The 11,474-nt window shown below is 60.9% G+C and overlaps 1 protein-coding gene across 2 annotated transcripts; it reads right to left on the bottom strand.

Moving 5' to 3' along the window:
• Positions 1–1,511: 1,511 nt before the first annotated feature.
• FES (FES proto-oncogene, tyrosine kinase) lies at positions 1,512–11,474 on the bottom strand. Of its 2 annotated transcripts, XM_058736503.1 has the most exons (18): positions 11,268–11,474; positions 10,901–11,074; positions 9,429–9,525; positions 9,117–9,300; positions 7,572–7,709; positions 7,378–7,497; positions 7,095–7,217; positions 6,795–6,981; positions 6,587–6,670; positions 5,586–5,795; positions 5,207–5,329; positions 4,784–4,837; positions 3,982–4,100; positions 3,556–3,650; positions 3,352–3,475; positions 2,964–3,121; positions 2,726–2,848; positions 1,512–1,870 (listed from the first exon to the last, which is right to left on the bottom strand). In XM_058736503.1, the coding sequence occupies exons 1-18, from the start codon at positions 11,472–11,474 to the stop codon at positions 1,728–1,730; spliced, it is 2,463 nt and encodes an 820-aa protein (XP_058592486.1). In that variant the 3' UTR covers positions 1,512–1,727. The 2 variants fall into 2 exon arrangements, with proteins under 2 accessions (XP_058592486.1, XP_058592487.1); XM_058736504.1 differs by lacking the exon at positions 7,572–7,709.

The following is an 11,474-nucleotide window of genomic DNA, read 5'->3' as shown; positions in this document are numbered from 1 at the left end:
AGGGTTGGCCATTTTACCTCAAAGTTCTTGTTGTTTTGTTCTTTGGTGCTAGAGACCTGGTTACTGTTTTTCAGTTTGTACTTTTTTGTCTTTTTTTTTTTTTAATTACTATTAAAAAAATTCTTTTAATGTTTATTTTTGAGAGAGACAGAGACAGAGTGTGAGCAGGAGAGGGGCAGAGAGAGAGGGAGACACAGAATGTGAAGCAGGCTCCAGGCTCCGCGCTGTCAGCACAGAGCCCGACACGGGGCTCAGGAAGTTTCAGATGATTTTATAGATTTCACGGGGGACTTTCTAGCATTAGAGGAGGAGGTGAGGGCTCCCACTCTGCTACCTCGTCGCTCAGTAGAGTCGTCTTAGGAGATGAACTCCCTGGGAAGCATTTTCTTTCTCTTCAGTCACCCCAGTCTCCTTTCAGGGAAACTCACTTTGCCTGACTCCCCTGCACGCATCACAGTGTCAGCTCCTTCCTAACATCAGCTGATGACTTTCAAACGTCAGTTGCCAGCCTCTGCTGCCATCTGGGCTTCTAGACTTCTATGTCACACCCACATCCCTGAGGAGGGAGCATGAGGCAAGCTGAGGGCAAAATACGGGCTGGCACTCGTCCCCCGCCAGGTGGAGGGTGGAGTATGTGATATTCCTTAAACACTCCCAGCTACCCAAGACCAAAGGAAAGGGGTTTAAGTGCTTGCCATGGCGATGTGGGAAACTAAGGCAAATGAAAAACGAAATTCCCTTACTGCCTACAGCCCACTGACAAGTCCTTGAAACCGGCAGAGTGACCTCCCTCTAGAAGCTCAGCTGTCTCGATGATGACACTTCGCTGGGGGCAAAAGAGAACGTGAGTTTAACATTCAACCTCAGTCGAGGATCCTGTTAAGTCTACTTCCTTTACCGCCCCAGGATATACGCTGGCAATCCTACTCCAAGCTTAAGGCCCCCAATATACATCTGAAGGGTCCCAGGACTCAGGTTTTATTAAATGATAATAAATGGCGTTTCCCTAGCAACAGCTAGCCCCTCAAGGCCCTGGAAACCTTGCTTCCAAAATTCCTTAGACTTACTCTATCCCTGACCCCCTCCCAACCAGTGCAGCTCTTCCTGCTCACGGGTCCTGTCCCTGTGCTTTAATAAGATCACCTTTTTGCACCAAGGACATCTTCAGGAGTTCCTTGTTGGCCGTCGGCTCCGGACCCCATGAACCCCATCACCCCAAAACTTCATCATCCCCACAGGCCCCGCAAATGCAACGTCTCCAAACTACCCATTCTTTCCGCAGCTCTGCTCCTCTGTCTGTGACTCTGTTTCAGGCAAGACGCTGCCCTGTGCCAGAAGCCTGTGCATCACCTGATCTCTCTCCCCGTTCCCCGTGTCTCACATCCAGTGGCGACCAGACCACGTCAGTGCTGCCCCGTCAACCCTGCCGGTCCTCCGGCTTCCCCGCGGCCACAGCAGAGGCCAGCTACTCCTAAGACCTGCCCTCCAGAGGAGCGCACATGCCGAGAGCATTCAATGGGCACAAGTGGTTTTATTATTTCCATCTGGAGAGGGAGCCCCGGGCAGGAGCGGGACTGCACAGCCCAGTGAACTACATGCATGCCCGCAGCATGGACGCCAGTGGCTCGGTCCAGGGCTGTGAGGAGCCATCCGGCAGTGTGGGCTGGACTGGGGAGGAGGTACGATCTTGCCTGTCGAGGCCGCCGGCTTGAGAAGCAGGGCCGGCCTCACCGATGCCGCTTTCGGATGCTCTGCAGCTCCTGGTAGATGGCGCTGAAGCTGGGCCGCTGCCCGGGCTCGTAGGCCCAGCACTGCTCCATGAGCCTGAACACAGCGTCGGGGCACAGCTCGGGGCAGGGCAGGCGGCCACCTGTGGGGGCAGGCACAGCACACGGGGTGTGAGGAACAGGCGTGAGGACCCCGGCAGCCCCCGGGGACACACCTTGAGCAATGGGAGTGGCCTAAGACCCACGGTTCTCGAGGCACCTGGGAGGCTCAGTTGGCTCGGATCATGATCTCATGATTCGTGAGTTCGAGCCCCGCATGGGGCTCACTGCTGTGAGCGCAGAACCCAGTTCTGATCCTCTGTCCCCCTCTCTCGCTGCCCCTCCCCCACTCATGCTCTCTCTCTCAAAAATAAATTAAAAACAATAAAAAATAAAAAGATGCACTGTTCTTGAGTTTCCACTCTTCAAAGGCTCCAAGGACAGAGGGTCTAGCCTCAGTCCCACTGTGTGCCAGTTGTGTGACCTCTGCAAGCCAGTTTTCTTTTTTCTTTTTACTTATTTATTTATTTTTTAAGTTTTATTCATTTATTTTGAGAGACAGACCGTGCGAGTGGGGAAGGGGGAGAGAGAGAGGGAGACAGTATCCCCAGCAGGCTCCGCACTGTCGGTGCAGAGCCCGACGCGGGGCTGGGACCCAGGAAACCATGACAGCATGACCTGGGCCAAAACTGAGAGGTGCTTGACTGACTGAGCCACCCAGGCGCCCCCGCAAGCCTGTTTTTTTTGTCTGTAAGAGGGACACATTAAGCCCTCCCTCCCATGTTATGAAGAGTAAATTAGACAGTGCTGGTCCCGCACACACGGGTGCTCGCTGGGTGGCAGCCGCAGGGTGATTCTCGCTCTGCCCCAGTGGGTGGCCCGGGGACCTGGAGGAACCCAGCCGCAGCCCGGAGAAGAGGGCGTGGCTCCGGAGCTGCCATCCCGCAGGGACATCTTACCCTTTTCCACGAACTCGCGGGTCTGCTGATTGCTGAGGTTGGGGTAGGGGGAGGCGCCCAGGCTGAAGGTCTCCCACAGCAAGATGCCGAAGCTCCACACGTCGCTCTCAGAGGAGTAGCGGCCTGTGGGGAGGCGAGGCATGGGTGGGCCGGCCACGTCTGCTCGCCAGAGTGAGGCCCCCTCCAGCCTGGCAGCCTGGCCCCCTGCCCCCGGCCGGAGGGAGTAAGGCCCAGATACCGTAGTTAAGAGCCTCAGGTGCCGTCCACTTCACCGGAACTTGTCTGAGGCCCCCTGAGGCCGCGTAGACCCCATCGGCTTCCTCCCGGGACATCCCGAAGTCACTGATCTTCAGGACGTTCTTCTCCGTCACCAGGCAGTTCCGGGCAGCTAGGTCCCTGGGCGAGGCAGGGCAGGGCCACTGAGCCGGGGCCCCGGCGGCACCCGCCCCCGTGCCCGGCCCCGCGCTAGGCACAGCCGTGAACAAAGCTGCTCCTCGCCCCGCGGCTCCTGCTCCACAGGACGAGCCGACTCCACGCCTGGGGCAGGGGCCTGCCGTGAGGGGAGCGGCAGGGGGACAGCACGGCCTGCGCCAGGCGGGGGGCTGCGGGGGGCGCCCCTCACCCACCGGTGGATGCAGCACTTGCTCTCCAGGTACTCCATGCCCGCGGCCGCGTCGCCCACCATCTGCAGCAGCGTCTTCATCCGCAGGCGGGCTCCCTCCGTCCTCAGGAAGGTCAGGAAGTCGCCCCCTGGCGGTGGGCAGGGGAAGCCTGGGTGAGCCTCGGGCAGCCCCCCTCCTTGCGCCTCCACCCCGGCTTCCTCGGCTCACCCTGCACGAGCTCCATGACGATGTAGATGGGCTGCTTCTGGGTGCAGACGCCGATGAGACGCACGATGTTGGGGTGGTTGTACTGCTTCAGGATCCTGGAGGGCACTGCCGCTTAGGAGCCCGCCTCGGGGGCTGGCACGTTCACTTCCCCGACCGCGGGAGCCCCCGAGCCCCAGGGAGACTGAGGCAGGGCGGGAGAGGGCAGCGGAATTGGAGACCTTGGCCGCTGAGACCAGCAGACCTGGAGATGTGACCTCGGGTGGTCACGGACACTATGTATGTGTGTGTGTGTGTGGGGGGGGGGGGGTCCCATCTGCATGGGGGCGTGAGGATTAAACACTCCCATCGAAGTCCAAGTTTACCCCGTGCCATGCCCAGACGAACCCACTGCGTGCGGAATTATGGGATCGTTCTTTTACCACCTACTTTGCTTCCTGAAGAAACTTGGCCTTGATGTCAGGTGGGAGCGTCTCGCGACAAGATTTCACGGCCACCAGAGTGTTGTCGGCCCTCAGGCGTCCACTGAACACTTCTCCAAAGTTCCCCTGAAAGGGTCTCGAGTTCCTATCAGTCTTCCCTGGACCATCAGTCTTCCTTTTCCTCACTCCCGGGGACCTGTCCTCACCTCGTCCCCACCCACCCTGCACTCACTGTCCCCATGCTGAAGACCGCTCAGTCGTGCTCTCTAGGAGTTCTCTGCCTGGGTGGGGAACCCAGATGGCACACAGGGGACAGGCAGAGAAGGTTACCTCTGACTCGCCACATTCACCTAGCAGTGACCCAGAAAACCCAAAAATCACTTCCCGCTCGGGTTGAAAAAACATTCTGAGTTTTAAGAAAGTGACTTTTTTCCTTAGCGTGTATTTTACAGCCCACGTAAACAAAGTATGTCTCCCCATGCACATAAGAGCGAGCTGAAGAGACAAGGGCCTGGGGGTGGTGGGAGGAGTTGAGGGTTGGAGGGTTCTGGTGGAAGGACCCCCCCCACCCCCACCCCCCAGGGAAGTTTCCAGAGTAGGTACTTTTCCCTCTGTTTCCTGTGGGATGGTGTGTGGCGATGGCCAGGTGGAGAATCAGGGGTCCAAGCTGGCACTCAGACTGAGGCAGGAAGACAGAAAGGTTCTCTGAGGCCAGGGTTTAGGGCTGACCTGGCCCGAGGTCCGGGAGAAAGCGATGCTAGAGGAGGGAGACACCAGACAACAGGAAGCTGGTAGAACATTCAACTCACCCGCCCGATCTGCTCACCCAACACCAGGTCCTCGTGGTTTAGCACCCACTTGTCCTGGGGGAGGGAGGAGTTGGGGGGGGGCTGAAGTCAGTGAGGGGAATGCGTGCTGGGCCCTGCAAGGGACCGGACATCATCCCCCACCAACACAATGTCTTTCGTTTCTTGGCGCCTCGGTTTGTTGGTCTGAAAAATGGGGGCTGGGTGGTATTAGGATCACACTCAGATGACTCGGGAGATGAGGGGGGTGCTCTGACTAGGGGAACGTCAGCTGTGTGTGTCCCCCCCATGGAAAGGAAGGGACCTTGAGATTCCAAGCCTAGAGGGCGGCTGGCCCCCTGGCGGGTGCGGAATCACTTGGCACCGTGTCTGCAGACAGGACCCCGGGGAGCCCTTCGTGCTCTGACGCTGGTGGCACGGGCTCACCTTGGGCACAGCCCTGTTGAGGACAATACCGCTCTTCTTGGTGAGGGGCTGCTGGGAGCGCAGCAGGTGGTCGACGAGCAAGGGGATGCTCGCAAAGCCGTCTCCTTCCAGTCGGTAGAGGTTCTGCGGGGCGGGGGGGGGGGGGGCGGCAGGGTCAATAGCCCCCACTGCTGAGGGGGTCTGAGCCCTGGGAGAGGAGGGACGGGAAGCAGGGCCGCCAGAAAAGGTGCTCTCTGATGCTGCGCCACAGGCCCGCAGCCCCTCCTTAGAGGATTTATGTGTCTGGCTTCTCGCAGGGACTGGGTGCGGTCGGCGGGGGCGGGGTGGGGGCGGAGAAGGGTAGCGAGGCGGGGAAGGCTGGAGTCCAGGCCCCACTCACGTCAGCGGACTGGATGATGAAGTGGCGGGGCTGGCCGTCCCACAGCACTGACAGCACATATTCCTGCTTGCCCTGGCTCTCGCGCACCAGAAAGTCCCCAGAGTGCGTCAACAGCTCAGCCACCTCTGCCCGTGGGAGGGCCCCGTGGTACCACAGCTGCTCGTGCAGGGGCTTCTGCACCTCTGGTACGAGCTGCAGGGGTGGAGGGAGCTGGCAGAGGCAGGGGAGAAACGAGGAAGGGTCACTCAGCCAGATTGTCAGGAGAGGCTGCCAGGACAGACAGGGGCCAGCCGGGGGTTGGGGGGGTCTCTCTCTCGCATATGCCCCTCATCCTCATGAACCACCTGTTGGCATTAGAGCCCCCGAAGCAAGCAAATGACTTTGGAGGCAGAGCCGGGAGGGGACGCCCACACTGGCTGATCTCAAAGCAGGCTTCTGCCTTTTCCTCCAGGCCCCAGCTGCTCAACTTGTCCCAGTGCAGGGAGAGCCAGGGGGGCGGGGGGGACAGGACACAAGGCTGAAGCACACAGGGGGGTGGAGGAGAAGGAGGTGCAGGCCGGCAAGATCTGGGGACGTATGCAGCCCAGATTCTCGGGGAAGACAGGGACTCCCCGATAAAAGCAGCCTCCTCTTGGGGCGCCTGGGTGGCTCAGTCGGTTGAGCGTCCGACTTTAGTTCAGGTCATGATCTCGCCGTTTGTGGGTTCAAGCCCCGCGGCCGGCTCTGTGCTGACGGCTCCGAGCCTGGAGCTGCTTGCGATTCTGTGTCTCCCTCTCTCTCTGTCCCTCTCCCCCTCATGCTCTCTTTCTCTCAAAAACAAATAACGTTAATAAAAAAAAAAAAAAAAAAAAAAAGCAGCCTCCTCTGGGCAGAGCCTCCTCTCTAGGGCAACCCAGCGACTAACCCCAAACACCCTGGTGGAAGGGGCTTAGGAAGTACATGCCTGAGACCCCTGGCCCGGCGCGGCCCGCCCCGTGGAGAGGGGCAGAGGCTCCACTCACCGAGAACTTGGGGCGGAAGATTCCTGAGATGTGGCTCTTAAGGATCTCCAAGGTGGGTGTCCTTCCCCCTTCTCGCTCCTGCTCCTGGGGCCAGGGACAGACGTCAGCGGGTGGCCGGGCTTGGGGAGGGGGAGGGCAAACATGAGGAGCGCGCCCCGGGCGGGCCGGCGTGGCTGGCGGCGGCGGATGGCGGCGGCGGGCGGCTCACCGAGGACGACGTGGAGTGGCGGTCATCCTGCAGGAGCAGGACGGGCGGGGGCTCGCCAGGGCCCAGCTGCTCCAGCTTGGCCTGCAGCAGCTCCCGCTGGGCCTGCAGCTTGGCCTGGCTGCACAACGCCACCTGCAGCGCCTGCAGCGCCTCTTGCAACACCTGCTTCTTGGCCAGCAGCTGCACCCTGTGGGCGGGGCCAGGTGGGAGGCGGGAGAGAGGGGGCGGGGCTCAGCCTGTAGCCCAAGGACAGGGGGGTGGAGGCGGGGGTGGGGAGGCTGCGTGGGCGAAGCCACTCACCGCTCCCGGGGGTGGGTGTTCTGCTCCTCATTCTGGAGCTCGCGCTGCAGCTGAGCGACCACTTCCTGCCGGCTGAGCACCGTCTGGGTGGCCACGGTCAGCTCATCCGTCACCGAGGTCAGCCTGTGCCGGGAGGAAGGGCCGTGTGAGAGCCGTGCCCCGTGCCCCGCGCCCCGCGGAGGCGTCCCCGCAGAGCCAAGCAAGCCTGGCTGCGGCTCCGCGGAGACGGCGTCCGCCCCTGGCCACCCCGGCCAGCCCGGCCCGATGCCGGGCCACCACGCACGTGTGCTGCACGCTCTCCACGGTCAGCTCGTTCAGCTGCAGCTCCCCGGGCTCCAGCGGTTCTCCCTCCTCGAGAAGTGACTCATCAAAGGTGACGCAGGGTGGGACGTCAGGTGTGGACCTTCAGGGGGACAGTGCCCCGTCAGTGAACGGGCCAGCGGCCCCGGTGCCCGGCGGAAGGAAGGAGGGGCTTACCCATACTGTCGCAGGAAGCCTTGGTACTCGGCCTCGGGCTGGATGCGGGCGACAGCCGCAGCCATCTCCAGGTGAATGGCCACCACCTCGTCCTGCACCAGGCTGCTGATCTCCAGGTACTCCTGCAGGATTTCCTTCCTGTCCCCAAACAGGAGCGCTGGTCAGTGCGGCCTCAGCCTGGGCGAGGCCGGAAAGCTCCCCTGCGACACTGGGTTTAGAGTAGTCAGCCCTGGGGTTGACCCCTCCCTCCATCATTTACCAGCCAAATGACCACACACAAATCACTCAACGTCTCTCTTATATTCGCCTCCCGATGTGGACACTGGGGACGCTGGGCGTTGTGACCCAACGAGAGCACGTGTGCACAGCGGGCGGTATACCGAAGCGCTCAGTGAATGCGAGCACAGTCATGTCTGTCCTGGGCAGCCAGCCCAACAGCTGCGGCTCTGGGGCTCCGGTACATGCACAGGCCGTTGATGTGCGGCTGACCCGACATCTCCGTGTCTAGTTCCGGGACCTCCCCAGGGCTCTAGCCGCACACAGCCATCCACCTGCTCGAACGTCTCGTTGGACATCTCTTAGACACCCAAACTCCGTGAGTTGAAACACGAACTCCTATTCTTATCTCCTGAACCTGTTTCTCCCCTCCCTGTCCACGTTAGGTGGCGGAAACTCCATCTTCCAAGAGTCATCCTGCAGTCACCCTCGACTTACGCCTCACGTCCAGGCCACCTTCAGGGTGCACCCGGGATTTAGGGCTTCTCCCTTCCATCACTACTGCCCTGGCCCAGCGGCCACAGTCCGTGGTCTGTATGACCACAGCAGCCTCCGTCTCATCGCCCTGGCCCTGTTCAGGCGCCCCAAAGCCTATCCTTAAGACAGCAGAGCCAAAGTGCTCAAAACGGCCTGCCGGACCCCGTGTCACCCAGTAGCCCCCCAACCCCTGGACCCATCTGGGCTGGCGTCCGGCTCTGCCCTCCCCTCACTCTGCCTAGGGTGCGCTGGCTTCCTTGCTGTTCCTGGATTCCAGGCACTCTCCCACCTCAGGGCCTATGCACCTGCCCTTCCCTCTTTCTGGAATGGTCTTTCTCCAAACAACCCCCTGGTTCACTCCAGTACCCGAGGCTTTTCCAAGGCACTCTATTGAAAGCTGTCCGTCCTCCCAGCCCCCCAAACTCCTCTCCTTGTTTTATTTTTCTCCACAGCACTTGTTGCCTCCACACACCATCCGTTGTAGTGACTTTCTTTTCTCTCTCCGGTAACATGAATGATCCCAGAGGACAGACGTTTTTGGTCTCCGTTGGTCTCTGCTGTACCCCAGAGCCCAGAGCAGGGCTCCATAAATGTAGCCAAACCTTGCAATAAGGGATCCTGGAATAACGGCATCCGGATACGAGCTGACGGGCTCCAAACCTCAGCCCAGGGCCCACTCTCCCGTGGTGACGCGGCCACTGTCACCGGACGCATTTCCGGACCCTGCCTCCGGGCCTGGCGGCAGGGCTTTCGGGCTGTGAAGGGGGCGGGCGGGCTGGGGTGTGGGCTTACAGGATGCATGCCATCTCCTGGTGCAGGTCCTGTAGCGACTGCAGCAGGCCGGGGAGCATGAGCTGGTGGTGGTGGTGGTGGTGCAGCTGCGCGGCCCGCACGCCCAGCACGTAGCGGTTGTGGTGAGCAAAGAGCTTCCACAGGCTGCGCACATACTTGTCCTTGGCCTTGTCGCGGTCTTTGTCTGCCGGGTGAGGAGAGGGGTTGTGGGTGACGGCCCAGAGGCCTGGGGACGCCCCACTCCCTGGGCACCTGTGGATAGGTCGGGGCTGGCTCGGGGATCCCTCTCTTCCGGGAAGGGAAGCCGCGCACCTTTGCTGGCCTCCTGGTACTTGCGCCGGGCCTGGGCGCTGTCCCGTGCCAGGGCTCGGTACTGGCTCTTCAGCTTCTCGATGTCCTGGTTGTGGGTCTGGGGAGAGAGGAGAGGCCGGTGTGGGGTGGCAGGTCCCCAGGGCACAGGAGATTCCTGCTGGAGGTGAAGCCCCGCACGGGCCCTGCAGCACATCCAAGTCCTTCCTCTGGGAGGGGCCGGGAAGCTTCTGGAGCCCAGCCTCTGCCGCCGACATTAGGATGAGAGCAGCTGGGTTAAGGACAGGCCCCTGGGGGAGGCAGAGAGGTGGGCCTGGCAGATTCCACCTGTCCCTCCTTGACCTAGAGGCGTGTCTGGGGGCAGGCAGGACCCGGCTGTGGGCACGTGTGGCCTGAGGAGTCACGGCACAGAACTCCACCCTCAGAAGGGCCCTGTGCTGGGTCTGATGCCCTGTTGATGCTATCTCGAAATTCTTACTAATTTTTCGACAAGAAGCCCCGCGTTTCATCTTCATTTTGCACCGAGTCCAATAAATCACGTTCCTGGTGGCAGGAACAACGGATGGCCAAGACCAAAGTTCTTATCCCCAGCTCCCCTGTGTACGCACTGGGATCCTCTGGGTAAGTTCTATCCCTTTCCTCTAAACCTTAGTTTCCCGGCCTGTAACAGCTTAAGGTCAAGACCAGATGAACCTTTTTCTTTAAGCAGTCTCTGTTGAAATCACTCAGCTCTGCCACTATAGCCCTGTAACAGCCATAGGTAATGTGAAAACAAACAATCGGGCACGGCTGTGTTCCAGTAAAAGGACCTACACAATTGCTGAATTCAGTGTGCTTCTGGGGAGACGGGAGGTGGACACTGGCCACCAGGGGCCGCTGTGGGTCCATGGTAAGGCTGGGTTTGGCGCAGGTGGAAGGGGTGTGGCACCGCAGTGCTGACCAGCACACTGAATCAGGAGGCTGAAGCACCCACACAAATAGCTGCAATCACTCAGCCTCCAGACCAGGAGCTGCGCAGGGTTCAAATGCTGACAGGCCGACTCTGCGGCCCTGGTCTTTAACCGCTGTGTCAGGGGGCCACCCTGCTCCCTGTGGTGTCTCTGGTGCCTTGCGAGGAGCCCACCTAGGCCAAGGGCAGACAGATTAGCCCTGATTCCCCTTGCTGTCTCTCAGACCCCAGAGCCAGCCGGCGCAGGGCAAGAGGTGGGTCACAGATCCCGTGTGCCTGGGAGGTGGTGGCTGGATGGCCCACCCTTACTCCCGGCCCTTTGCTCGGGCATGTGGTCAGGTAACAGAAAATGCACAGAGAGGCCTTGTTGCAGGCCAGCCCAAATGCACGGAGGAGGGACGGAAGCTGGGGTAGGCCTGTGGTCAGGGACTTCCACTTCCCCCGTGAATCCAGGGCGTCCTGTGTGCAAAACCGGCCCTTGTAGCCTCAAACTCTGGGCGGTGCACACTCAGGGCCACGCACGCACCTTGGTGAGCTCCTGCTGGAGCTGCTGCCACTGCTCGCTGTAGGTCTTGCGCAGCTGCTGCCGCTCCCGGATCAGCAGGCCCAGCTTACTCAGGGGCCCCGAGTTCAGATCCTCCGCGTGCTGCCTCAGCAACCGGCTCAGGCCCTCCGTCTGGCTGGTGATCTCTGCCCAGGACTAGGACACGGGATGGGCGAGACAGGGAGCAAGGGGACAGTGGCTCCCAAGCCTGGGCCTGCCCGATTCTCCAACCCTCCCCAGTGGGCTCCGGGAAAGGAAGGGGGCGGGCAGACATAAGGGACACGCGTGGGGATTTCTCCGTCGAAGGCAGGAAGGGGGTGAGGAGAACTAGGGTCCCACGGAACCCCACCTGGCTGATGGGGCTAGAGGGGCCCGTGCCCCGGCCTCCGCCGTCCTGCAGCGACATGTGGTGCAGCAGCCCTGCATATTCCCTGTCACTCTTGACCCGCTGGGCCATCCACTTCCTCATGCCCTCCAGCAACCGCAGCTCAGCCTCCTGCATCTGCTGTACTGCCCCATGGCCTTGGGGGCTGCACAGCTCGGAGGAGAAGCCCAT

The sequence above is a fragment of the Neofelis nebulosa genome, chromosome 7 (assembly GCF_028018385.1).
Source record: "Neofelis nebulosa isolate mNeoNeb1 chromosome 7, mNeoNeb1.pri, whole genome shotgun sequence".
Classification (NCBI taxonomy): Eukaryota; Metazoa; Chordata; class Mammalia; order Carnivora; family Felidae; genus Neofelis; species Neofelis nebulosa.
This window is presented reverse-complemented; position numbering and strand designations above follow the sequence as displayed.

Bases quoted from the DNA above. Each gene is read 5' to 3' on its own strand.
- FES (XM_058736503.1), bottom strand. From the start codon at position 11,474: ATGGGCTTCTCCTCCGAGCTGTGCAGCCCCCAAGGCCATGGGGCAGTA. The intron at 11,075-11,267 runs GTGGGGTTCCGT...CCCGTGTCCTAG, and splicing joins CCTCTAGCCCCATCAGCCAG to TCCTGGGCAGAGATCACCAG. The intron at 3,651-3,981 runs GTAGGTGGTAAA...AGTGCCCTCCAG, and splicing joins AAGTTTCTTCAGGAAGCAAA to GATCCTGAAGCAGTACAACC.